Below are 27,339 nucleotides of genomic sequence, written 5' to 3' on the forward strand. Positions count from 1 at the left end.
AAAGGAATTGGTACAACATTTCTGGAGTTTTTTTTTGAAAAGGTCCAATAAACCAAATTTTCAGTTTTTGCTTTTTGGGTGTTTTTTAATACCCCTGACTCAAGGTGGTTTCAAAAACACCCAAAAAGCAAAAACTGGAAATTTGGTTTATTGGACCTTTTCAAAAAAAAAAAAAAACTCCAGATTTCCAAATTACCTCGCAAAAGGTTACCCCGTTCCGAAGGTGACGTGATTGGCGTGTTCTGTCGTCATCACCCAACACCTCCCCCGCGCTCTCGCCGACGGCGACGACAAAACATATATAAAACGCCAGTGTTTATCAGCGAATTTAGTCAGTTCGAATACCGGTTTGGCCCAGTGTTCACACCTGGACAGTGTGTTGTGCGACAGTCGAACGATTGCCTTTTTCACGGTTCAGTCGAGTTTCATTCATTGTTGGGATCAGTTCGCCGGTTCCGTTCCGGAGTATCTCGCGCCATTATGATGGAGAAGGTCGTCATCGTTGCGGTTCTGCTGTGCTGCTCATTAGTTGCACTTTGCAACGGTAATTTTATGCGCTCATTACGATGCGTTACGTGTTACGATTGGGTGCTTTTGTTACAGTTTGGCTCAGTGAGGGGAAATTCCAGTGTCATTTGGGATAAAGATGTGACAACGTGACTGTAATATTTAAAACTATATGTGTTCTAGATCTGTTCGATTTAATGATGCTGTGACTTAAAGAAGCAGATTGAGAGAAAAAGTGATATCATTTGGACCTTACAAGTTATTTGTGATTGCTGATTGTGTACAATTATGAACAATCCAACTATGTAACATTTATTAAAACAGTAGTTAGAGCGATACTATGTGCATTTATATGAAAAAATAAATAGAAATTATTAGATTTTGAATACACACGCAGAAAAATGTTTTGTAGAATCAGCCTGTACGAGGTTTAAATCAACAAAATTTTTGTTGAATTTAATCAACGCCAATTTTCGTTGAAAAAAACCTTGATTTTCAAAATTCCACAAAAGTCTTGTGTTGTTTTGAAAAAGCTGCTTTGACGTTTAGCGTTGATTCAACAAAAATCATGATTTTCAAATCAACAAAACGTTTTGTTGATTCAAATATGCCTTATTTTTCTGCGTGCAAATAAATTGTGAATCGTACAAATCAATTTTAAGCATTTAATTTAGAATTTTTTGACGTATATATTTTGAAAAAGAATAGCAGTACCTTGAGTGTGGGTGACTATGGGTCAAAAAATGATACACCTCCCGTAATTTCTTTAACAAAACAATTTTAATAACATTGAAAATCTTTTGATGTAGAATTGTTCTTTGATAGTTCACTAACATTTTCCCAAAATATGGTGGAATTTGATGAACTCTTTCTTAAATGCCAATCGTTTGAAAAGGGACCTAATCTCATCCCAGAGCGGTGACCCTTTTTAAAGAATTTAGTTTCATTGAGAAGAACCTGAGAAATTGTAAAATCCGTAGAAAATCAGTCTCAGACTGGCAGCCACTAGTGAGTCAGCGACGTGCGGAAGGTGAGGGCACTCCGCGCACTGGTTCTGTCCTCAATAGACTCAATCTTCTTTTCTCTACCAAAAATAACAAAATTGAAAAGTACAAGTGGTGAAAAGTTCTAGTTTTCAGCATTTAAATGTGTGCTGAAAAGTTTAACTTGTAAGCACTTGTGTTGAAAAGAAATAATTTTTAAAGTTGTTTTGCTTTGAACGGTGAATTGACAAAAATCGTGGAAATTTGACATAAAGGGTGTTTTTCAGAATTGCAAAAAATTGTATGTTACAAAACTTTGTTTTTCAGCACCTTCGTATTTTCCAACTTGATGAACCTTGTTGGATAAATGTAGGACTCGTGGTTAAAACATATTCTTTTTCAACTTGTTGCATAAACTACTATATTTATGCTTTATTTTCTACGTATTTTCAATCAGCTATAATATTTCTTCATCAATTCACCAGTCTCTTTCTGATTTTTATTGTTCTTTTTAGTGACATATGTATAAAAATAATTTATAATTGTGGTTTTGTTGATAAAATGTTTGATTTAGTTTTATGATAAAAAACAGGCAAGGAATGTATAGTTTTTTTTTCTCGTCATATTAAATTTAGAAAGCTGAACTATTTTTTTTTCTAAATTCCAAGTTTAAACAAGCTTTAATAGCCTTGTTTAGTCATTTTTTTCCAACATGTGGAAAGCTACTTAAAGACTAGTATAAATATTCTTTAAAGTAAACAAACCGTCACAAGAAAAAGCTTTGAAACTTCAAACAGGGATTATTTTTTTGAATTTCCGGTTTTCACGGAAATCATTAAACCAAATTATTAAATATCGTGAAAATTCGAAACAAAAACTCTTAAGTATTCTAAAAAGGAATCTTTTTTAAGTTTAAAAATATAAATAATCTTGTTTCTTGTAATTCTATTTTCAAAATAAAATTGTGGTCAAATTTGCATTACAAACAATGAAAATATGATTTATTCAAATCAATTCAGTTTTATTTGTGAATAATCAAGTTACAATGAGTTCGTTTAGGTACATAACAGAGTTTTGGTGTTCCTTTCAGCTGTGTTTTACATCATAATTCAATCGAAAAATTATTACTTATAACTATGGAATAGACAAGAGTAAGAAAAACTTTTCAAAAAACTTACAGGAAAATATGATTTAATTTCGTAAGATTTCGAGGGAAAAAACATACTGTCGATGGTCCAAAAAGTGATCAATGATTTCTCGTTAAAACTCGTGTAAAACTAATATCGACTCAGAAAAATTCTACTAATTCTATTTCTACTGAACAACAAATTTACAAGAAACAACAAGTTAACATGCCAATGAACAAAAAAGGATTCAAATCTTAATATTAAGCAAATCCAGCTCAAATCGGGATTTTTTTATACTTTTGTACCCGACCCTCTCCGATTTCAATGAAACTTTGTAGACATGTTATCCTAGGCCTATATAAGCCATTTTGTGTATATAGAGCCAGTTTTACTCGAAAATAACATATGAGAAGGGCGTAATTTATTTAAATATTTTTGTATTTTGTAATCTAAAAATTACTGCATCTCGAAGTCGTTGCATCGTATCAAAAAGTGATCAAAGCCAAACTTTTAGAAAATTGGACGGAATTTCTAATAAAAATACACTGAAATAAAAATACTGGCGACTTCTATAAGTTTTATTTTATTTTAAAGTTTAAAGGTAAAATTTTATTGTGATGTCACAATTTTTTTATCGTTCAAAATTTTTGAGGAAATAGCCTAAGATGTCACAAAAAGACTCACGAAAAATGCAGGATGGTTTGTCTCTCCTAAAAAATACAAAAATCATTTACTTAAACTGTTTTTTTGAAAAGTGCTCTAAACGCTCTAAACGTCAACATTTTAAAAAACCAACAGTGGGAATCGATTCCCCAGACAATTTTACATAAAATTCTTTATATTGGTGATTGTTTTATGTTCAATACTTGTGAAGATACAGTGCTTTTGAAAATAAAAATGTTGATAAAATGAGTTTTTTTGTGGTTTTTGGCAATTTCTATATAGACTTGAATTTTCAGTCTCGTAAATATTTTTACCGAAAAGCTCGTCCAATTTCACATAAGTTTGTGTGTGTATATGCCGAATGCTGATACAGCTTATCTCTGTCCCGGGTGTTAGGTGGTGATAAATTTTGCATTTTGTATTGCAACTTATGTCTAAATTACCGCTCTATAAGAATTGCTTCTAAAAGACAATGAATTTGACATTTTATTATCCTCAGCTGAAACGGAAGAGCCATGCCCGGCCCCACCAAAGCACTACACAGAGCTTGGATGCAAACCCATCAAAGACGAAGGACACCGTTGCCCAAATAGGTGAGTATTTTGAACTCCATTTACGCCATAACTACAGATTAGACACTCCAAACAATGCATCACGTTTACACACCCCCGCACCATAAACGTAAATCATACGTCAAAGCTGCCTTTTTTGCTGAATGAATGACGCCCCGGAACAAAACAGGTTCTAATTGAGTTTGCTCACTCACGTTTCCAGGTACGAGTGTCCGAAGCTAACGGATCGTGACGGCCAAAAGTGCTACTTCAATGGAAACATTTACGAGCCCGGAACCGGTCTGTCGAAAACCGACCAGGAGCTGGTCAGCTGTAGCCCGGCATGCCGTTGCAATAAGTGAGTGATTGAAATGATTAAAATATTAGACTCCTTCCGTAATACTTTCTTGGAATGTTAAATACACAGTAAAATCTGTATTTAAAAATTACTTTAATTTATCTAATCTAATTTATCGTGAAATCTCAATTTCTCCCACAGCAAAACTTCGCCAGCATCCTTCACCTGTGCCTCGATCGACTGCCCGGAGTTCTTTGGCCGGAAGGAGGACTGCATCTACCAGTACGAAAAGGGCCAGTGCTGTTCCTCGGGAGCGCCAGTTTGCGGTGAGGACAAGATCGAGAAGTTGGCCGAGTGCTACTTTGAAGGTGAACTGTACCGGGAAGGTCAGAAGATGTATCCGACGGAGGAATCGTGCTACAGCTGCCACTGCCAGAAGGGCTTCGATAACAGCACGGTGGTGGGCAATCCGCACTGCCAGGAAGTCAACTGTGGAATCGAACTGCGCAGCTCGGAACGACTGGCCCGTGGATGCATTCCGGTGTACTTTGGGAACGACCGATGCTGTCCGATTTCGTGGAGATGTCGTAAGTTTAACCGAAAAGCGTAACCAAAGCTATTCTTAATTCAATGAAAATCTTACCTTACAGCTGAAGATAAGGACACCGTCATCGTCGAAGGTCGTCGTGGAACCGAAGAAGTCACCGATCCCAAAATGCAGTGCAAGTTTGGAAAGTTGACCATGGCTGTGGGAGATTCGATTTCCTCGGAAGACAAGTGTGTCTCGTGCAAGTGCACTGTCCCGCCGATGCCGCATTGCATCCAGAGCAGGGATTGCTAGCTCTGGTTGGAGTTCAGTATTCGTATGGGTTATCCCGTTGGTGCTTAAATCTACAGCAAAACGTACAAAATTATTTCACTTATTTATTGTATACATTGTAGTTTAGTAAGAAATTAAAAAGATCAATAAATTACATGCACTTTTTGAACATTCAAATATTTTTATTTTACTTTTAATGTTTAACGTTTACCCGATTTTACTCAATTAAAAATTTATTAATATTTAAAATTTAGTTTTCAACTTTTTTTTAGAGATAGTTTCTGTTTTTTTCTAATTTTTTTTATATTTGAAAGACACACTAGAATTATTCTTCAACCGTAACCCTCTACTGCCCTCTACTACTACCAATTATTTTTCAAAAAAAAATCAAATTAATCGCTCTACAGCATTGCCTTGGCGTTCTCGATTGCGAGATTCCTACTCGAAACTAGGTGTTCGAAGGCTTGATTGTTGAGGCAATTGCAAACCTCTTTTTACACCTTAGCTTCCATCCACCCCGGGATTCGAACTGACGACCTTTGGATTGTTAGTCCAACCGCCTACCAGCGACTCCACCGAGGCAGGACCCAGGAAGACGACTCCTATACCTGGACTGAGCTAACGACCTAACATTTTTAGGTTAGTCCGGGGCCAACATTTACTTCCCGTCCGACGGAAGGCGTGATCAGACAAATATCGTCTCGAAAAATGCCACCAGGACCTTCTGGGATCGAACCCAGGCCGACTGGGTGAGAGGCAATCACGCTTACCCCTACACCACGGTTCCCGGTTATTTTTCAGTATTTTTAATTTATCCCGGAGGTGATTTTGAGGAACTTTTTCTTAATTCATTTTTAGTATTTTTAAATCTTGTTTTGTTTTAGTTTTTCTGGAACGTAATTTTACTATGGAGTAATTATCTACGATTTCGCAAACAGACATTCCTTGTATTTTGTTATTTGAATTAAACTTTGCGGATGTGCTGCAAAATGTCGAAGGACATAAGGTCAAATGGACAAAAGGTCGAATGCCAAAAGTTCGAAAGACACAAGATCGAATGGACAACAGGTCGAAAGTGGAAAAAAGGTCGGATGAACAAAACGTCGAAATGACAACAGGTCGTATGTGAAAAGTGAAACAAACAATAATAATTATAAACTTCTAAATTATACCTGAAAAAGTGTTTTCTTACAAACAATTCAAAATATTATCTGTGAGTTTATCCATCTTTTTAGTAATGATTTGTCAAATAAACAGTTTTCATTCTATTTTTCAAAACAACTTATTATTGTTTGTCGCAATATTTTTGACAGTTTTCCTTTTATTTAAAACATGAGCAGGTCTTTGAAAAGGAAGTTCAACTTCTAAAATATTTTCGAAGTTAATTTTTATTTTTAAAAATAAAGCCGATACAAATATATGGGGAGGGGGGGGGGGGAATAAAAAAATTTAAAAATTTAAATAACAAGCCGTAGTCTCAACATTTGAATGCCAAAAGTGTTTTAAAATGCATTTTACACTAGTTCAGTTGTCTTGCAATCATTGATTTTCAAAAATGTAAGATTTGACGAAAACAAAAATATGAGCGAAAAAGAAAACTTTTTGCGTTACTAATCACCGAAATTTTTCAAAAATTAAAATAATTTTTAAATCAACCTAAATATGCAAAAAATGATTCTTTACACAGGAGAATGTTGGGGAAATATACCCATGTTAATCACATTAAGCCGTTCGACCAATTCTCATCACTTTTGCCGTTTTACGCAAATAAATCAACATTTTCAAATGTATCAACAATGGAAAGTTGCTTGTTCACTTTTATATGAGCTATTTAATACTTTGGAACAGTTAAAAACACATTATGAAAGCTGTAATTCATGATCAAAGTGCTGATATGCCGATAATAGAAATAGGCTGAAAAAGGGTATGGTTCCCCTATTTTATATTGATTCCAGGTGATTGCATTTAAATTTCAATTGAAATTTTGAAGGTTATTGAGAAAATATTTTTTTGCCCCCTGATTTTTCGGGCCAACTTTGAAAGGAAAGGGGAGGGGGCAAAATTTCAAATGAAATTTGTACCAGCCTCACCTATTCTTGATTGTCATTATATTTTTGCGAGTTATTCCATTCTTTCAAACATGAGCAGTTTTTTTTTAAATAAATAGGGTTAATAAGATGACACCGGGAAAAAAAATCACAAAATTTAAGCTTTAAGAGATCTCATCCACCACCAGACAAGATAAACGATGTTAAAAATATACAATGTAGTATTTTTTCAGTCTTTCAAAAATATTATTTGCGAGGGTGCTTTTTCTTTTTCCAAGAATAATTTTTTTCTATGTTTTTGTTTTAGAGCAATTCCAGCCTAAAACAGGAATTTTTCAGGTACTTTTTTCTCGACCCTCTCCGATTTCAATGAAACTTTGTAGACATGTTATCCTACGCTTATATAAGCCATTTTTGTGTATATGGAGCCAGTTCCACTCGATAATGACATTTGGGAAGGGCGTAAGTGTTTTAAATATTTTTGTAATTTGGAATTTAAATACTTCTGTATTTCGCAGCCGTTGCATCGTATCAAAAAGTTGTCAAAGACAAACTTGTAGGAAATTTGACGAGCTCTTCGATAAAAATACACTGAAAGAAAAAAAACACTCAACTTTTATGAGATTTTTTAATTTTAAAGTTTAAAAGTCAAATTTGAGGGGGAGCCCACGATTTTTTTTCGTTTAAATTTTTTGTGAAGATAGCCTAAGCTGTTACAAAAAGACTCACGAAAAATGCAGGATGGAGCAACTCACCTAAAAAAATACAAATATCATTTACTGAAACTGTTTTTTTGAAAAGTGCTCTAAACGTCAAAATTTTCAAAACCCGAATAAGGGAATCGATTCTCCAGACAACTTTACATAAAAGTCTCCATATTGACTACTGTCCTAAGTCCAATCCTTGTGAAGTTACAGCGGTTTTAAAAATAAAAATGTTGAAATAAAAGGTTTTTGGCAATTTCTATATGACAGACTTGATTTTTCAGTCTCGAAAATATTTTTACCGGAAAGCTCGTCCAATTTCCCATAAGTTTGTCTTCGACCACATTTCAATTGGATGTATGGGCTTACAGATAGACAAACAATGGGAAACAGATAGACAAACAATGACAAACTTATGGGAAATTGGACGAGCTTTTCGGTAAAAATATTTACGAGACTGAAAAATCAAGTCTGTCATATAAAAATTGCCAAAAACCATCAAAAAACCTATTTTTTCAACATTTTTATTTTTAAAACCACTGTAACTTTACAAGGATTGGACTGAGGACAGTAGTCAATATGGATACTTTTATGTAAAATTGTCTGGAGAATCGATTCCCGTGTTCGGTTTTTGATATTTTGACGTTTAGAGCACTTTTCAAAAAAACAGTTTCAGTAAATGATTTTTGTATTTTTTTAGGTGAGTTGCTCCATCCTGCATTTTTCGTGAGTCTTTTTGTAACATCTTAGGCTATCTTCACAAAAATTTTGAACGAAAAAAAATCGTGGGCTCCCCCTCAAATTTGACTTTTAAACTTAAAAATCAAAAAATCTCATAAAAGTTGAGTGTTTTTTTTCTTTCAGTGTATTTTTATCGAAGAGCCCGTCAAATTTCCTACAAGTTTGTCTTTGACCACTTTTTGATACGATGCAACGGCTGCGAAATACAGAAGTATTTAAATTCCGAATTACAAAAATATTTAAAACACTTACGCCCTTCCCAAATGTCATTATCGAGTGGAACTGGCTCCATATACACAAAAATGGCTTATATAAGCGTAGGATAACATGTCTATAAAGTTTCATTGAAATCGGAGAGGGTCGGGTACAACCGATTCCCTATTTGGCAAGGAATTGCTCTTTAACATTATTTTATAAAAAGGAATATTTTTTCGAGTACCTTTTTCAATCAAATGATGTAAATTTTTTGAAACAATCTCCAATAAAAGATGGGTAAGATGGCTAAAATTTATATTAAACAGTTTATAGTTATTTTTTTATTTTTGTAATAAATCTTCACAATTTCCACAATCTTTGATACAAATTTTGAATGTTCATAAAAGGCCAGTAGCATCACCATTATATTACTTTAGTGCACTTGAAGTACACTAAATACACTCAACCCCCGGTGGTTGGTCACTTTTTCGTTTGACACTTTTTTAGTTTGTACCCCGTTGGTTGGTCAAAGTCAAACTAAAAAGTGACGAACTGTCACTTTTTACACGGCGCTCATGCACACTATCAAAACAAACGTTTGATAGTGTGTGTGATCTTCGTGTAAATAGGGTGTCAAACTAAAACGTGACCCCATTCGTTTGACAACAGTTGGTGTCAAACCATCGGGATTTGAGTGTATTAGGACTAAATACTTCACATTTGATTATTAGCTGATGCTGTTTCCACTAGCAAAACCTTCACCCTGAATATGAAGTGATAAGCGCTGCCATCTGTTTCTTGTGTGTCTATAAAACACTCGTAATCATCAGAGATCTTAGTCAGTTGGATTTGAGTTCAATAAAGGAAGGAGTTAGTTTTTTTCTCTGTTTAATTTAAAACTTTCTATTTTTCAAAGTATTCTTGAACGTTCAATATTATTTTTTTCCGCAAACGGTTGAGATATTTCCGGACATCATGATAAAGAACGTTACCGGTGCAATTTTACTGTGCTCATTAGCTGCACTTTGCAATGGTAATATTATATTAATTAGACATAGCGTGCGAGGTGCAGTTGTTCTAATTTGAAGCAAAAGTTTAAAATGGCGAGATATTGCAAAATTACTGAAATTATAATTTTGTTAATGCGATTGACAATTAGAGACAACACATTTTGCGTAGTCAATACCTGTGACTGAAGTTTGAATCAGATTGTTCAGAGATTTTTTTGTTTGATCAGTTGTATATTTAAGGTGTTTTTATTTGAGAAAAATATCGACGTAAAATGTTGTTTAACATAAGATACTGTTTCGTATTTTAGGTCATGAAGTTTTAAACTATCGAATAATCGCATAACTACATTTTCATACCATAATCTGACATTATTTGTAAACAAAGAGTTCAACAGTTTGAAATTGATAAGGCACTTACCGTAGATCATCGATTAAGGTTAAGTAATCATCTATTCAAATGTAATCTTTCAGCTGATTGCCCTGCTCCTCCAAAGCACTACTCAGAGTTAGGATGTAAACCAATTAAAGATCAAGGTTACGATTGCCCAAATAGGTGCGTGCAAATTTGAAAAATAAACCAATACGTCTTAATGGTTCAACCATTGCAGATACGACTGTACAACATTATGGAAACGTGACAATCAAAAGTGTCACTTCAATGGCCACTCTTATGAGCCTGGAACTTCACTATCCGAAAGTGACCAAGCATTGGTACCTTGCTCGCCAGCCTGTCGTTGCATGAAGTAGGTTTAATTGCATCAGAATCAAGAACATGTGCCCAATCTTCAGTTTTTTTTCAGCTACTCCTCGCCAGCTTCCTTCAACTGTGCCAGCAACGAATGTCCGGAGTTTTTCAGACGAAAGGAAAACTGCATCTACCAGTACACCAAGGGTCAATGTTGCACCACAGGTCCCGCCATTTGTGGCAAGAAAATTGAAGAACTCGGCAAGTGCTACCTTGGGGGAAAGCTCTACCGAGAGGGTGAGCCGATGTTTCCGGAGGATAATTCCTGCTACAAGTGCCATTGCAAGCAGGGATTTGATAACAGTACCGTGGTGGGTAATCCAGACTGCTACGAAATCAACTGTGGCATTGAGTTGAGGAACGCGGAACGGTTGGCCCTTGGCTGTATTCCGGTTTACTTTGGAAACGATCGGTGCTGTCCAATTTCGTGGAGATGTCGTGAGTACAAGTATTTTTTTTCCAAATTCATTTTCACTTAATCATAATTTTATTTTACAGCTGAAGACAAGGATAAAATCATTGAAGAGGGCCCTCGCTCAGCCCAAGATTCAAAGATGCAGTGCAAGTTTGGCAAACTGACGATGGGCGTTGGAGATTCGATTTCCTCTGAGGACAAGTGTGTCTCGTGCAAGTGTACTATTCCACCGATGGCTCAATGTGTTCAAAGTAGGGATTGCTAAAGTGTGAACTGCATTTTTGTGTGAAGTCAATGGTGATAACACTAGCATAAACTTTGAAATCCTTAGAGACACTTGCACCTTGAATAAAAAAAATAAAAAAAAGGAAAAATGGTTCAGGGCATAAATTAAGGTCTTTTACTCAAAATTGTATGGAGAATTAGTGTGGTTCGTCGCTATTGCATATATCCTAGAAATTAAATGCAATATGTAAGAGAAGAGAACCACACTGTTTCTCTGGAAAAAAAATCCACTGTGCCTAATCAAACAAAAATACAATTGTACGTGACTCTGAGGATCCCAAATTGTATGCTTCCCCTTGGTAGTTTAGTTATCGATCAATGGATAACAAGTTTAATAATAATTTTTTTTGGAACAATAGTAGTCAGTTCAAGAAAGAAACGAGTGGGAAGGGGGGGTTGACAAAACTAAACTGCTTTCATGCCAAGATTAAAATAATTAAAATGTTTTTTTGCACATCTGTTGTAAAACTATAATTCCTGTCTTTTTAATTTTCGCTACAAAAAAAGGTCGAAAAGAAAAGTAATAATTTTCAATATTGTTTTGATTTGAACAGTGGTTTGACTAAATACATGGGCATTTGGCTTAAAATTCTATTCAGAGCAATTCCATGCCAAATAGGGAATCGATTGTACCGGACCCTCTCCGATTTCAATGAAACTTTGTTGACATTTTATCCTACGCTTATGTAAGCCATTTTTGTGTATATGGAGCCAGTTTCACTCGATAATGACATTGGAGAAGGGCGTAAGTGTTTTAAATATTTTTGTAATTCGGAATTTAAATATTTCTGTACCTCGAAGCCGTTGCATCGTAGCAAAAAGTGGTCAAAGACAAACTTGTAAGAAATTTGCCGGGTTTACCGAAAAAAAATACACTGAAAGAGAAAAACACTCCACTTCTATGAGATTTGTTTTATTTTTAAGTTTAAAAGTTAAACTTGGAGGTGAGCCCACGATTTTTTTCGTTCAATTTTTTTGTGAAAAAAGCCCTAGATGTTACAAAAAGTCTCACGAAAAATGCAAGATGGAGAAACTCACCTAAACAAATACAAAAATCATTTGCTGAAACTGTTTTTTCGAAATGTGTTCTATACGTCAAAATTTTCATTTTTAATTAGTTTAGACACTTTTAAGCTTTTAAAATTTGAAGAATTTAGAGCAGAAACAGAAACTATAGGAAAAACTAATTACGTGAATTCTTTGATAATCTTGCATTTTTTTTCAACAATAACATAACCATAAAGGGTTAGGGATGAAGATAGAGCTGGGACTTCCGGATATCCGGACAATTTACATTTTTCCTACACCCAAAGGAAAAATACATATCAAAATCTGCAACAGTGGATTTGCTGCAGAAAATGTTACATTTTCTAACAGTTTTGCAGCAAGCTCATTTTTACCCGCGTGTAAACATGTCAGCGATCTGCAGTTCTCACCAACACATATAATGCAGGCGCGCTCCCGAGCAACACTCCAGAGAAAAGATTATGTTAGTGATCTGTCCCTCTCCATTCATCAAGTGTCCATGGCGCGGTGGTAGCGTGTCGGACCAATAACCAAGAAGTTGATAGTTCAAACCTTGTTCTGTTTAGGTTTTTTTTTCTCCAATACAATCAATCAGCCGTCGGTAATGTCGATAATTGTCGGTAACGGGCAAAAATGTCATACCCCTATATCGCAAAAAATGCATGAGGACAGATTTCATGCAAATTCTGATATAATTTCATGCCGCCATGCATCACAATCATGCGACTGCCAGTTGGGTGATACAGCAATTCCATTTGAAAAGAGCCTAAACCGGAAAAAAAGTTCTCCGATCGGGCTCAAAATTTTTCTGGGGGTTCCTTGGCCAAAATAATAAGACCCGTATTTTTTTGTTTGGCCATAAGGGGGACCTACATCGTGCTAGGGTGGTTCAAAAAATGGCAATTTTCGTCATTTTTCGCAAAAAACACTTTTTTCGAAAAATCATATCTCCGCGCCATTTCATCAGATTTTAGCTGTCTTAGATGCAAAAGAAAGGTGATGAGTTTGGCTATTTGGGAAAAATAGTGAGAAAGTTCAAAAATCTAGCTTACCATTTGAAAAAGTCGCATGAAAACTCAAAATGGAGTTTTGACCGTGTCTGGCCCAAAGAGTCTATGTCTGAAAATATTTTCAGCCCCCATAAGGGGGCCAAATAAAAAATACGAGTCTAATTATTTTGGCCAAGGAACCCCCAGAAAAATTTTGAGCCCGATCGGAGAACTTTTTTTTTCCGGTTTAGGCTCTTTTCAAATGGAATTGCTGTATATAAGATCAGATATCATCTTTTCAATCAAACCAAATCAAAATCGTATCGAAAATCGTATCAGAACTGAAAATTATTTGGTTAAAAATATTTGATGAACGAACGAACTTTGAAAAATATATGCAACGGCCCAAAGACTTTTAAATATTTTTAACAAATTTTTGAAATGTTGTTAATTTTATGTCAAATTTTATTTTAACCAACCACAAGTATAAACATTTTTTGACGATGATTTCAAAATTAAATGATTTTTTTTTTCAATTTTTGAGTACTCAAACAAGGTCAATCAAGGGTTAATTATTAAAAACCTAAATCGCTCCTAATGAATGTGACACCTGTAAATTACAGGTATCAGTTCTTCGGACACTCGGTCATTTGCGGTACAGGTTCGTTGACGGCAACATCAACTGATGTGCTCCGATTGAATAACAAAAAAAAAATAAATTAGTTCATACTATTTACTGTTGTTCAGTAAAAAAAAATCAGTGATGGAAATGGTTATAGTTGAAGTTATATTTCTGCTTACACTAATTTTATTGTGTCAAGGTAATGTAAATGTTTATCAATAGAATTTTACTTTCATCTTCATTCAATCTACAGTTTAAGTTTACTTTTTGTGTTTAAAGATTTTTCAATGATAAAGCATGTGGCGTTTTACAGCCATGCTGAATAGTTTGAGACTTCATTTTTGAACGACAAGGCTGCTCTATCTCATGTGTGAATGTAATGTTGCTGGAATCAGCCTTGTGTATCGTGAGTGACAGTTGGGAGATACGCAATGGGGGTACGAATTATCATTACACAAATAATTCATCATTCAGTGGGCTTCTGGTAATATAGCTCAAATGCAAATGATTAGATGATGTCATCGGATGTTATCTTAGAACAAAATGCAGGAGGAGAGTTCAATTGTGTTGAAAATGTGTTGTGTTCATTCTCATAACAATGTTTTCATTTTAGCCTGTGATGACGGTCCATGCCAGACTCCTACAAAGCATTACACCGAAATTGGTTGTAAACCGATCCACGAGGAAGGTGGTAGCTGCCCAACAAGGTTCAAACAGGATTCATTCACTTTGGAAGATTTCACTACATTCAACCATTTTTCTCTCAGATATGAATGTCCATCGTTCGCGGATCGCGATCACCGGAAATGCTACTTCAACGGAAATATTTACGAGCCTGAAAGCAGCTTATCTAAATTTGACGAACGTCTTTCCCCTTGCTACGCCGGATGCATTTGCATTAAGTAAAATTTCAAAATATTCAGAAATTAAACGTAATTTTATTACGATGAAATATTTCAGTCACAACAACCTCTCCTTCTTCATCTGTGCCGCGATTTCATGCCCGGAAGTTATGACACGAGGGGCAGACTGCATCTTTCAGTACTCACCGTTCGAATGCTGCCCCACGGAGAAGGTTTGCGGAGATCAGACAAAAAAGCTCAGCGAGTGTTACTTGGAAGGAACACGTTACCTGGAGGGTGAGATGATGTATCCACGGGAAGAATCGTGCTACAAGTGCAGTTGCCAGAGAGGATTCGACAACAGTACCATAAGAGGGAATCCAAATTGCTACGAGCTGAACTGTGGCATCGAGTTGTTCAATTTGGAGCCGCTACTAATAGACGGCTGCAGTCCGGTGTTCTTTGGAACACGGGGATGTTGTCCGATTTCGTGGAGATGTCGTGAGTTAAAAATAGTTTTGTTTTACTTAGTTAATAAATTGATTAATTTTATTAACAGCTAATGATAAGGATACGGTTATCCGAGAAGACCAACCAGTGGATGCAAACGGAATTAATCCGAAGCTGCAATGTAAATTTGGAAATCTTACTCTTAACGTTGGGGACTATGTATCATCCGATCAAACGTGTGTTTCCTGTAAGTGCTCTATACCTCCAATGGTTCACTGTGTGCAGAATAAGTATGAATGCTGATTGAACTTAACTATGTTACAAATCTAAATAAAATTTGATTTAGGTGTATCAATTGGAATTAGAGCGTCCAATTTCCCGGGAATTGCCGGGATTTCCCAATAAAATATATTTCCCGTTTCGCGGGAAATTTGTAAATTTCCCGGGAATTCCCGAAATTTAAGCAAAATTACATATTTTCCATACTTTTTGGAACCATTTTTTTTAGATGCTCAGAGAAAAATAAATGAGGATGATTTTGTTCAACTAAATTTAAATTATAGCTCATATACAATTAATCAGATTATCAGACATTTTGATATCGGATAATAGTAGTTTTTGAAGCTACGGATACGGGAAATTTAAGTAAGCTTTTTCAAAAATATTTGGAGTTATTTCATAAACAATATATTAAATTGAGAATTTTTACGTTTTTGTTTGCCATGATCTAATGAGTTGAATATCAAATTGGAATCTTAACATTTATAAAAAAGTTTTGTGCAGGAAGAATTATTTCAATTCGTTAAATACCTGGTATACAAGAAATTACAATATGTAGTAAAAGAAAAATGGAGCACTGGTGTAACAATGGGTGTTAGAAAGTTAAACATCAACACATGTAAGATTGTGACATGATGTTGATTCCAAATATTTGAAAACATTGAGTTGTTTGAAGTAAAACAAACAAGAGAAGTCTTATTTTTGCTTTGCCATTTTGTCCATGAATTGAAACCATTATGACTTTTTTTCAGAAAAGTTATTTGTCATGATAAACATAATTTCTGCATGTTTTTTTTCAACTTTTTGTATCAAACCACGCTCCCTTTTACTGGTCACAGAGGCAAGAAAATAATTTGTATGATTGTGGAGTATGTATTCATTTTAGGGGAAATTCTCGTAGGTTTCGCTCCTAACTCCATCCAATTTGCTATGTTTTTCTATTGAAACAACAAATTTTGCAAATTTTTTAAAAGTAACTTGCTTGCTCACTTCTTATTGAGCTATTAATCACTTTATATCAGTTGAAATCATCAGTTGGCAGTGCGTGGCCGAATGGTTACGCTGTCCGCTTTGTAAGCGGATGATTCTGGGTTCGATTCCTATCTGCTCCAACCTTCCATCGGATGAGAAAGTAAAATGTCGGTCCCGGCCTTGGTTGTTGTTAGGCCGTTAAGTCATTCCAGGTGTAGGAGTTGTCTCCATGCCATAAGTACAAACAACACACCAAACCAAGCCTACTCCGGTGGAATCGCTGGCGGCGGTTGGACTCGCAATCCAAAGGTCGTCAGTTCAAACACTGGGGTGGAAGGTTCCTTGGAGTAAAAAGAGGTTTGGGTGCTCTCTCCATTCAAGCCTTCGGACTCCTAGGTTCGAGCAGAAACTTGCAATAGAGACCACAAAAGACCCGGGGGTCGTTAATGTGGATGGTTTGATTTTTTGATCAGTTGAAATCGCCTTCAATGAGTTGTAATTGAACGTCAAAGTGCTGACCTGCCAACATAAGAGGTACGACGGAATTAGATGCTGTTCCATTACTCACTGTCTAATTACCTTGTTAATAAAAAATGACATTATTTTTTTGATTTTTTGTACTGTTGGAGCTTATAAAATAAGAAAAAAATAACATTTTCTTTTATGATTTTTCACATGCAGTTAAGCTGTTAATTGATCTTCACACTTGTTTTAGCCTTTCAGTCGCTGTTCTAAACAACTTAACCAAGAAAATTTCCCGTTTCCCGGGAAATTTGTAACCCCGGGAAATTGGACGCTATAATTGGAATATTTTTGTATTTGTTATTTTTATAAAGTTTCATCCGAGTATAGTTTAATCCGAAATAATAAAAAAAAATTAAATAAAATTTTTAGATGCTCAATTAGATTGATTATTTATTAACATGGATAAAATTCAACAAAAATGCTGGTTAAATAAAGAGAAGAAAAAAACACAAATGAAATTATTTCCTGTTTGCATGTCTATTTAATTTTTTTAAAGCCAGCAGGTTCCCCGCACGTTTGCCACTAGTGCACAAACCAAACTGAACATTTAAAAAGGATCTGTGAACATAACAAATAAAAATGTTCAAGAATATTCAGAAGTTATTGCCCTTCGATTATGATTCCACAGACCGTTGTTTGTGATAATTCTGTGGAGAGCATAGTCATTTTGGAGGTTTTTTTTTCATAAGAATGATTTATAGATAAATTCAAATAAATTAGAAACCTTAATACGAGAGCGAATGTCCCATAGTTCCTCTAATAAAATCCACATGAAGTCTACATATCAGATGTTCGATATTTTGGACTCGTTGGAAAGGTCTTTTGATTATCCATCCAACGATTGGTTGCATGATAGAACCGGACACTACTTTTATCAAAATATATGAGATCTGAGTGTACCGACCCGAACCAGCGTTTATGGCTGAAAGGCTCGTTAATAAAGACAATCAACCAACTCTAAAAAGTGTATAAATAACACTTAAGTGATAATAACTCTTGATATGGTTGCCAGATCTTCAATTTTCTGGGCTCGTTGAAAATGTATTTAAATACCTCTAAACAATCTAAATTCTAAAAATGTATAATGTATATCATAATCTTCCGGACTTTAGTCGAAATCGATTTTTATTATAACTTTTGAAGTACTTAACTAAACTTCATGATTTTCTATAGTGACTTATGAGACCCCAAGTGGATCAAAAGAGCCCAAAACGGATAAAATCGGTTCAGTCAGTTCCGAGATAATCGAGTGACATTTTTTTGATTAACATCCCACCACACACAAAGACATGCTCAGAATTTGATTCTGAGTCGATATGTGTACGTGAAGGTGGATCTACGAGGTTAAATACGGATGTTTAATTTTCAATAGATTTTATAGCTTTCCTCAAAACTTTCAGATTATTCAGATTTTTACTCCATTTAATTAGACAGGGTGATCTCTTCTCTGAATTGAAAGTCTATCTCTGGTATGACTAACAAACGTTGATAGTCTTCTAGGAAATTCACTGAGCAGAATCAATACTATTCTCATCACACAAATTTTACTGGAGAGGTTTGTTTGGGAGTTGTCTTAAGCTAGTGTCGTTAGAAAATATGAAATTTATATTTAAGATTGCTAAGAAGTGACCCTCTTCTAGCGGATAATTTATGGACAACCCAAACTCAGTCCAACAAGAGCATCTCAATAAAATTTGTTTATAAAAACAACTCTCGTTCAGTCGTTGGTCGTCTTTGGATGAGATTGCATCTGGTTAGTGGCTTTCTGTGCTGTTTGATCAAGTCAGAGTTCAGCGATCATGTTGAGTGTGAAATTAACGCTGTTATTCGGTCTAGGTGAGAGTGTTACATTGTAAAAAATAATAATTTTACTAATATGAAACCACTTCAGCGGCCATCACGTTGGGTTGCAATGTCCCAACAAAGCACTACTCAACGATGAAATGCACGCCGATCAACAAGAAAGGATCGGAGTGTCCGGAAAGATTCGACTGTCCCAGCATCACGAACCATGTCAACTCAAAGTGTTACTTCAACGGTGATACTTACGCGCTAAGTGAGCAGGTTCCGAACGAAAAGGTGGCTCCATTCTGTTCAGCACTGTGCTACTGTCGAAGGTAAGAGGGAAGAGATTACCGGGGGGATTTTCTGCTGAACTCCATTATCAATTTGGTGATTACCTCTCGTTTAGTGGTTCACCGTTTGCACAGTTCCGCTGTACTCACGTCGATTGTGCCGAGTTCTTCCACCGGTTCGACTACGACAACTGCATTCGGACGTACAAACCTAACGGATGCTGCTCAGCGGGGCAGGTCTGCGGAGAAGACAAGAAGAAGCTGGCCAAGTGTACCGTCAACGGCGATGACTATCTGGCCGGCCAGCGGATGCATCCGAACTCGAACAAGTGTCTGACCTGCATCTGCCACGAGGGCTTCAACGAGGCCAACATTGGCAGTGATCCGTACTGTTACGAGGCGACCTGTGGCTTTGAGCTGTTCTACGCCAAACAGGCTTACGGGGGAGCCGCTCCGGTGTACTACGAAGATCGGTGCTGTCCGTGGGAGTGGAGAATGCGTAAGTTATGGCTATAATTCGAAACTCATCCCTGAGTCGTAAAAAAAAAAACAAATAAACAAACATAAAACTGGTTTTCGTTGGTCACACACAGCCAAGGATTCGGACAAGCTCATCAAGGGTAGCAGCAAGAACACGGATAAGCAACTGCAGTGTCAGTACGGACGGCTGGCCATGAACGTGGGCGATCGGCTGGAGACGGAGGTCACCGATCAGTACACGTACGAGTGCTCCTGCCAGATTCCACCGCTGGCGCAGTGCGTGATGACCAAGCTCCAGAAGGAGTGATTAGGGGTTCCGTTATGATGTTGAGAGTAATTTTATATTTGAGATTCAAAAGTTTTAGTTCATGTTCATATTTTTGGAATTATATGTTCCTTTTTTTTTAAATGTTTTTTTTTTTTTTTTTTTTTTTTTTTTTTTTTTTTTTTTTTTTTTTTTTTTTTTTTTTTTTTTTTTAAAGCCGTTTAATATAGTTAAGATGGTCATGGGTTCGATTCCCATCTGCTCCAACCTTCCATTGAATGGGAAAGTAAAACGTCGGTCCCGGCCTTGGTTGTTGTTAGGCCGTTAAGTCATCACTGGTTCGGGAGTCGTCTCCCTGCTATAAGTACAAACAACACAACAAACCAAAACCTGCTCCGGTGGCATCGCTGGCGGCCACCGGACTCGCTCTTCAAAGGTCGTCAGTTCGAACCCTGGGGTTCCTTGAAGAGGTTTGGTTACCCTCCCTATTCAAGCCTTCGGACTCCTAGGTTCGAGCAGAAACTTGCAATAGAGACCACAAAAGACCTGGGGGTCGTGAATGTGGATTATTTAGACTTTTATTTTTTTAACTAATTAGCATTATCTGGTTCAGTCAACTTGTGATTCCATTTAGGGGAGAGTGGGGAGACTTGATCCCCTTTTTTTGAATCGCACATAACTCTGTCAATTTCTCACAAAACTATGATCTTTTTGCATGAATTGAAAGCTTAAACATTCAACTATGTTTGGCTGATAAGGGTATTTCATCAGATAAACTCTTCGAATAATGCCAAGCTTTTTAAAAAAATATTTTAAACCGGCATTTTCAAAATGTTGGGGGTAATTTGATCCCCCTTTCAACATTTTGAAGAAATCTTAAGAAAAATGTTTCTTATTCATCCAAACTTTTAATTTTCTATAAGATACAGCAATTTCACATTAAACCTGTACGTTTGTGTTCAAAATATAACAAGTTTAGCATGTAAAATATTTAAAAACTTAAAATTTTCTTTTTTAGACCGAAATTGAGCATGTTTACAAAAGCTGTTAATTTTTGTTTACAAAACTTTTGAAAAAAGGTTCAAACTGCAGTTAGTTATGTACTACTATACTAAAGGAAACAATGTATGAAAACCCAGCCCAATTAATTAATCTTGAGGCTGATTCCAGTGACTGTAAAAATGCAGGGATCAAGTCTCCCTAAACGCACTTTTTTAAACAATTGATTGTAAAAATAGTATGACGATAAATTTAACATCAAATGCGTAAGGGTTTTGGAGTTGATATGTTTATCAAACAATTCATGTATAAAAAATATTTTTTTGAATAATTTTTGAGTGTTTTCTATACTTATCAAAACAAAGAAAAAAGATCTCTTGGAAGTTTTTTGCAGCACTTCTTAGAAAAATGTGTGTAACTCAATCCAAACATTTTTTATTTTTTTTCTTTGTTTTCTACAATGAGTTTTAGTCGATTTCGCACAACTTTCTAGAACAAAGCTAATTGTTTTACCCACATGCTGACGAGATACAGGCTTGGGATCAAGTCTCCCCGGGGATCAAGTCTCCCCACTCTCCCCTAATTATTATCTTCTACTCCGAAGCACTTTTCTGTCCACAACTAGGCAAGCTTACAACCCACCCACCCATCCAATTCTTGTTCTTCACACCCTGGCTAGCACAAAGCAGTTAATTGAACTAGAGAGACCTGTTTGTCAGCTGGCAGTGCTGACTGACTGACTATCTTCGCTTTGCCCATCGTCTCCAATTTGAATGAATAAAAGCATACAGTCGTCGCCGGGCTTCGCTCAGTTGCACCTGAGAAAATGCGAAGATCGTTCGCGTTGCTAGTCATTACGTGCTGCGGTAAGTAGATTATCTTGGGGGTTTTGTTGCTATTGAATTTGTTCTTATCGAAACTTCTAAAAAAAATAAACAGCCGGTGCTGCGCTGGCATGCAAACAACCCATTAGACATTACATCTCTATGGGATGTACGCCCAGCGGTCAGCGCAATGCCGAAGGATGTCCGGTGAGCTACGATTGTCCAAACGTGGTGGGTCGAAGATCCGACAAGTGTTACCTGTTTGGGAAGAGCTACGCGATTGGAGAGAAGGTTCCGGATGATGAGACTTCACCGATTTGCACTGCCTTGGTGAACTGCATTGAGTAGGTTTCGAGCGAAAGTGCTTGGTCAATGTTACGGATTTGGTTGTGTGTTTCAGAGACATGGACAAATCAGCCAAGTTCATATATGCCCACGTGGATTGTGCCGAATTTTTCCGCCCGTGGAAAGAGGGTTGCATCCGTCAGTACGCTGCAGGTCGATGCTGTTCCACCGGGGAAGTTTGTGACGCGGACAAGGATAAACTGACCAAGTGCAGCTTGGGAGGTCATACTTACTACGAAGGGGAAAAGATGCAAGTACCTGGAGATCCATGCAGGTCTTGTTACTGTGATGCAGGTTTCAATGAGAAGAACTTGGAAGGGAGCTGCGTTGAGCAAAAGTGCAGCTTTGAGATCTACGCCGTTGAGAAGCTGCAAGCTGGAGCGGCTCCTGTCTACAAGGATGGAATCTGCTGTCCATGGGATTGGAGAATGCGTAAGTAACGGGTGGTTATACTTTTTACATGGTGTAATAATTATTCTTTTACTCAAGCTTCTGAATCTACCAAAATTGTTCGAGGAAGTTCGAGTGGCTCACAAGGTCAATGCAAGTTTGGAGAGTTAACGTTGAACGTTGGAGATTCGCTGGAGCCGTTGCCGGATCCTCAAGGAACGCATCAATGTGAATGTGCTATCCCACCGCTGGTACACTGTAAGCTGGTTTGACGATTGGAAAAATAAAAACAACCTCTTGCTCATTGAAATATTTATTGATACTGAAAACATTTAGTTGAAATAAATAATGCTTCGCATGTCAATCTCTAAGTAACGGCCGAAGCTGCTCTTATTGCTGAATTTTGCTACCATTGAAGTGTTTCTTCCCCTAAACCTTTTTCTTGCGTGCCCAATCAGTCCTACAAAAATGTTCTTGAACGGCGAGTATGCCTAATAATATTGGCTAATTATAATTTAAGGTTAAAATTCCGTAGAACTGCCATGAGGTGAGCCCAGTGCGCGTCGGTGAGTAAAATAGACATGAATAATTAATTCGTTGTGGCCCCCTTTTCCAGTAGTGGCACTACTCCTGAACCTTCAGCTTCTGTATGCGACTAGACATAAACTCCATCTCGTGGGACGGTAGCGATCCATCAATGGACTTGATTGCTCGGACCAAATCTTCCAGCGACTTGGACTTGACCAACGTATTGCATCGAGGTATCACCGCCGAAGTATCCATCTGCGAGGTAGACGGGTCACTGGTTTCCATTAGAGTGGTGGCGGCGGCTGTGGGAACGGTTGCACTCTGTATGGCGTCCACCGTTCGTATAGTCTCCAGGAACACCATACTTGATGGGTCTGAGCTTTCACTCTTGGTTCGTGACCGCTGAGGAATATAGTACGGCCGCATCCGGACATGTGGCAGTGAGCCGCGGACTCGACGTGGGCAGCAGATCTTCAATTAATACGGTTAACTTATTATTTTGGAAGGAAAAGTTATCCGGAATCCTTACCTGTGAGATATATCGCGAGTTCAGCTGCATCTGCAACTTGTTGTAGTTGTTAGCGAGAAAAGTGTCCGAGTACCGGATGGTTCCGTTGAACTGGGTGTTCCTTATCAGATTCTGGATCTCCTTTTGCTTTTGAACTTGCTCGTCATCTTTTTCATTAGCCTCCTCCAACATTATGACTTCCACTACATCCACCGATGGATTCACCCAATGCTAAATGATTTTTCACTCGACCCTTCAATGACGTACTTCTATCGTAATGATAGCTATTCAGACTCCATCGCACCCATTAGCTATTGAGAGTACAGATCGATAAAAAAATAACACAACACACTTGTTTTGGCCAGACTTGCTAGCAACGTCACTGCAATCGGATATCGATAATCCTCCAGCCAGCTAGTTCCGCTGCATTCGTACGCCCAAAAGCTCCCCGTAACCTGCAACAACACAATGTTACGGTAAAATTGCGTTCTATTTAAAAATAAACAAAAATCAGATGTGCGACGTGGTTTGCAACGACGTCGTTGTGTGTGAATTAAAATGAAAGTGAGCTTTTTTTGCTAATCTATCGATACTTACAGCAGCTACCTTCTCGGCGTTCCTGCACCACCACCAGTAGTTACTTTATAAATAAAAATTTCGTGTGCATCAACAGCAGCAACACACAGGAGAGTTAATTGGGCAGAGACTCGGCTCAGTGTTTTTGTTGCTGTTTTGGGTTGCCGCAGCCGATGACAGCTTGGTGAGAGTGTAGTGGTGTGCTTGCGTTTGGGAGTGACGTTTTTGTTTTAATCGGGGTGCGTTCACGATCTGGTTCATAGTATGTTCAGAGAGTCTATGAATTGAATATGAAGGGTAGTATGAAACGATACAATTTCAATGATGTTTTGAGCTTGGCTAATATGTGGCTAGGATATTGGCTTTAAAGAAGCTGGAAAATTCATGGTACGTGAGTTATTCGACTCTTCAGTTACTTTTGATTGCCTAGAAAAGTGGGATTATTTAATATAGTTATAAAATCCTGAAAAAGCATTACCTTTTTATTTTTTTCTTGTTTGAATCAACCAAATTAGCGACATGGTTCCGTACCATCTGAGATCGTTTTATTTTGTAGAAAAAAATTATCGACCACAATTTTGGAACTAGAACTTTTATACAAATTTCACCTACGAATGCAACAATGCTCACAATTAGGCCACCACCCCAAGCCATCCAAGCTGGAGTAATGTCAGAGAAAAACAATGCATCTACGGTTTTTGCGATACGTAACCTGTGGGAACTTGCTCTAATCATTTGCCAGTGTTCATAGAGTCCGCTTTCGATAATGGACGATAATGTTTTGCTTAAAATGTTTAGAAAAGGGCTTCGAGAAGATAGATTAATAGTTAAGTGATTCATAGACAGAGGTTCACGTAGAACTCTGTAACGGAACATGCGTTGACTGCTATCGTAATAAAAAGAGGCCACGAATTCAGCCACATTTTGTGTTGCAATGTAAGCATGTTCCATGTCCATATCAATAACAGTTTCCAAGCTATCGACAACTATGCCATCGATCAAACTGTGGTTTATCAAACTAGGATAGCTTAACAAATTCACTTTGATTTTGATTCCGGAATCTATCAACTCTTGCAACGTATTGATTTGTCTGGTTGCCGGCTTTCTGATCATCATTGATTGCAGTTTGGTTTCATAGGCACAAGTTGTGAAGAAGATCAAGACAATCAATGATAGTAAAACTATTTTTTCCCATCGTCGAGCTTTATGTAGATCGTATCTTTCGAATCCACAAACAACCAATAGGATGGGATCATTTCGAAGAAGCCACGGAAACAGCAATTTCAATATTTCCGCTAAACCAAGAAGTGATCCTAGTAGTACCCAAACACCCAATTGAAAAGGAAAAAAGAACAGCTGCACGATTGTTAGTTGCGATCTGGGAACTAAAACTGTTTCGTAATACATGAGCGATGTTAAGAGGCGGTTGAACGCAAATTTGTTATAGTTGTCTATGGTGTAACATGTTAAATCAATATCGATCCGTTTTGTGTCTAAATGCCTGTCGTAGCATGGGTTACTTATATCCGTTGCCATAATGCCACAGGTATGATAAGTCTTCCAGACAGTGGTGTTCATAAGCAAGGCGGTTTCTTTTGACCATACATAGAAAGGTGTATCGTTTAAGACTTTGATTCGTCCCGCAATCTTCAGCCGTCTTCCGCGCATATTTCGAATCATAGAACCGTTGAACACCTCACTCGGAGCTCCCAAATATTTCAGCTGAACACGTTTAACTATATCAACGGCCCACATTCGGTGATTCTTCTCGTCCAAATACACCACATCACAGTAATTCAAATTTCTCAAAATCTCATCGCACTTGTGAAAATCTTTGGACTCTGTATCGGCAAGCACAAGTATCTTAGTTTTAGGACTCATGGATTCCATTACGTTGTTGAAATAGTAATGATTGAATCTTTTCGATAGTTGGTTGGCCTCAAGCACAATCAGCATCTTCTCAGTACTCCACTGGTCAATACGGACGATAGGGGCGTACGTCAAAAATATCACTTTTGATACAAATTCAAGCTCTGGTGCCCGAAGAACAGGCTCGAGGCTAGTGTTTTTAACAAATCGGTAAAATACACAACTGGGTACACCAGATTCCGAGGCTGCTAGGTAATTAATTACTGATACGATGTATTTGATTGGTTCTGACGAGGTGCCTTCAGATCTGACAAATAAAAGTACGACTAGAATTGTTGCCAACAACCATTCAGCAGAAGCCATTTTAGAAGAACAACGCTTAGGATTGTAGTTATCCTCACAATGAACATTGTAATTCCGTTACCACAACAAACCTAGCTTAAATGTATCTTCAAACACTTTAGATTATTAAAATTCGATAGTAACATAGAAAGAGTATCCATTGCCAATCAGTAAATTTGCTGATATGAGTTGGCAATTTTGTTGAGCCAACCATTTTTTTAACTAGCGCAATTGGGTAATTCTCCGACAACTCACACAGCAGTTGCCCCGACCGTTTGCGTGAAACTTGGTCCTAAGGGGTAATTTTTGTCCCTGATCACGAATCCGAGATCCGTTTTTTTGATATCTCGTGCCGAAGGGGCGGTACGACACATCCCATTTTTGAACATGCGAAAAAAGAGGTGTTTTTCAATAAGACTAAAACGGTGATGAGATAGAAATTTGGTGTCAATGGGACTTTTATGTAAAATTAATCGCCCGATTTGATAGCGTACTCAGAATTCCGAAAAAACGTATTTTTCATATAAAAAACACTAAAAAGTTTTAAAAAATCTCCCATTTTCCGTTACTCAACTGTAAAAATTTTTGGAACATGTAATTTTATGCGAAATTTAATGTACTTTTCGAATCTACATTGACCCAGAAGGGTCATTTTTTTCATTTAGAGCAAAATTTTTCATTTTAAAATTTCGTGTTTTTTCTAACTTTGTAGGATTATTTTTTAGAGTGTAACAATGTTCTACAAAGTTGTAGAGCAGACAATTACAAAAATTTTGAGATCTGAACATAAGGGGTTTGCATATAAACATCACGAGTTATTGCGATTTTACGAAAAAACGTTTTGAAAAAGTTGGTCGTCGTTGATCATGGCCGTTCATGGTCACCCGCGACAGCCACGGACGACGAAACATAGAGAAACGCAAATAGTTACTTTTTCAAAACGTTTTTTTCGTAAAATCGCAATAACTCGTGATGTTTATAAGCAAACCCCTTATGTCTATCTATCAATTTTTTTGTAATTGTCTGCTCTACAACTTTGTAGAACATTATTACACTCTAAAAAATAACCCTGCAAAGTTAGAAAAAACACGAAATTTTAAAATGAAAAATTTTGTTCTAAATGAAAAAATGACCCTTCTGTGTCAATGTAGATTCGAAAAAAAGGTTAAATTTCGCATAAAATGACATGTTCCAAAAAATTTTAAAGTCGAGTAACGGAATTCGGAATTCTGAGTACGCCATCAAATCGGGCGTTTTATTTTACATAAAAGTCCCATTGACACCAAATTCCTATCTCATCACCGTTTTAGTCTGCAAATTATTGAAAAACACCTCTTTTTT

General features: G+C 36.9%; 7 protein-coding genes across 7 annotated transcripts; 5 read left to right on the forward strand and 2 right to left on the reverse strand.

The window, feature by feature from the left end:
- The first annotated feature begins 346 nt into the window (after positions 1-346).
- On the forward strand, positions 347-5,126 carry LOC120426416 (kielin/chordin-like protein). The gene is made up of 5 exons (XM_039591174.2): positions 347-544; positions 3,780-3,873; positions 4,055-4,189; positions 4,331-4,716; positions 4,780-5,126. The coding sequence occupies exons 1-5, from the start codon at positions 481-483 to the stop codon at positions 4,968-4,970; spliced, it is 870 nt and encodes a 289-aa protein (XP_039447108.1). The 5' UTR covers positions 347-480; the 3' UTR covers positions 4,971-5,126.
- Positions 5,127-9,490: 4,364 nt separating this feature from the next.
- Positions 9,491-11,946, forward strand: LOC120426418 (kielin/chordin-like protein). Its single transcript, XM_039591176.2, has 5 exons — positions 9,491-9,670; positions 10,119-10,200; positions 10,256-10,390; positions 10,448-10,830; positions 10,891-11,946. Exons 1-5 carry the CDS (start codon positions 9,613-9,615, stop codon positions 11,070-11,072), a joined length of 840 nt encoding a protein of 279 aa, XP_039447110.1. The 5' UTR covers positions 9,491-9,612; the 3' UTR covers positions 11,073-11,946.
- A 1,832-nt stretch (positions 11,947-13,778) lies between these two features.
- On the forward strand, positions 13,779-15,376 carry LOC120426405 (uncharacterized). The gene is made up of 5 exons (XM_052711416.1): positions 13,779-13,928; positions 14,343-14,436; positions 14,497-14,631; positions 14,690-15,072; positions 15,131-15,376. Exons 1-5 carry the CDS (start codon positions 13,871-13,873, stop codon positions 15,322-15,324), a joined length of 864 nt encoding a protein of 287 aa, XP_052567376.1. The 5' UTR covers positions 13,779-13,870; the 3' UTR covers positions 15,325-15,376.
- A 3,105-nt stretch (positions 15,377-18,481) lies between these two features.
- LOC120426408 (uncharacterized) lies at positions 18,482-19,761 on the forward strand. Its single transcript, XM_039591165.1, has 4 exons — positions 18,482-18,633; positions 18,689-18,914; positions 18,989-19,371; positions 19,466-19,761. The coding sequence occupies exons 1-4, from the start codon at positions 18,597-18,599 to the stop codon at positions 19,657-19,659; spliced, it is 840 nt and encodes a 279-aa protein (XP_039447099.1). The 5' UTR covers positions 18,482-18,596; the 3' UTR covers positions 19,660-19,761.
- Positions 19,762-21,220: 1,459 nt separating this feature from the next.
- Positions 21,221-22,576, forward strand: LOC120426400 (uncharacterized). The gene is made up of 4 exons (XM_039591157.2): positions 21,221-21,482; positions 21,556-21,784; positions 21,841-22,217; positions 22,275-22,576. The coding sequence occupies exons 1-4, from the start codon at positions 21,443-21,445 to the stop codon at positions 22,445-22,447; spliced, it is 819 nt and encodes a 272-aa protein (XP_039447091.1). The 5' UTR covers positions 21,221-21,442; the 3' UTR covers positions 22,448-22,576.
- LOC120426401 (uncharacterized) lies at positions 22,473-23,776 on the reverse strand. Its single transcript, XM_052711412.1, has 3 exons — positions 23,583-23,776; positions 23,233-23,522; positions 22,473-23,174 (listed from the first exon to the last, which is right to left on the reverse strand). The coding sequence occupies exons 2-3, from the start codon at positions 23,401-23,403 to the stop codon at positions 22,800-22,802; spliced, it is 546 nt and encodes a 181-aa protein (XP_052567372.1). The 5' UTR covers positions 23,404-23,522; positions 23,583-23,776; the 3' UTR covers positions 22,473-22,799.
- LOC128093718 (uncharacterized) lies at positions 23,515-26,407 on the reverse strand. Its single transcript, XM_052711411.1, has 2 exons — positions 23,809-26,407; positions 23,515-23,666 (listed from the first exon to the last, which is right to left on the reverse strand). The coding sequence occupies exon 1, from the start codon at positions 26,017-26,019 to the stop codon at positions 24,262-24,264; it is 1,758 nt and encodes a 585-aa protein (XP_052567371.1). The 5' UTR covers positions 26,020-26,407; the 3' UTR covers positions 23,515-23,666; positions 23,809-24,261.
- Positions 26,408-27,339: the final 932 nt, after the last annotated feature.

This window comes from Culex pipiens, unplaced genomic scaffold, assembly GCF_016801865.2.
Source record: "Culex pipiens pallens isolate TS unplaced genomic scaffold, TS_CPP_V2 Cpp_Un0009, whole genome shotgun sequence".
Classification (NCBI taxonomy): Eukaryota; Metazoa; Arthropoda; class Insecta; order Diptera; family Culicidae; genus Culex; species Culex pipiens.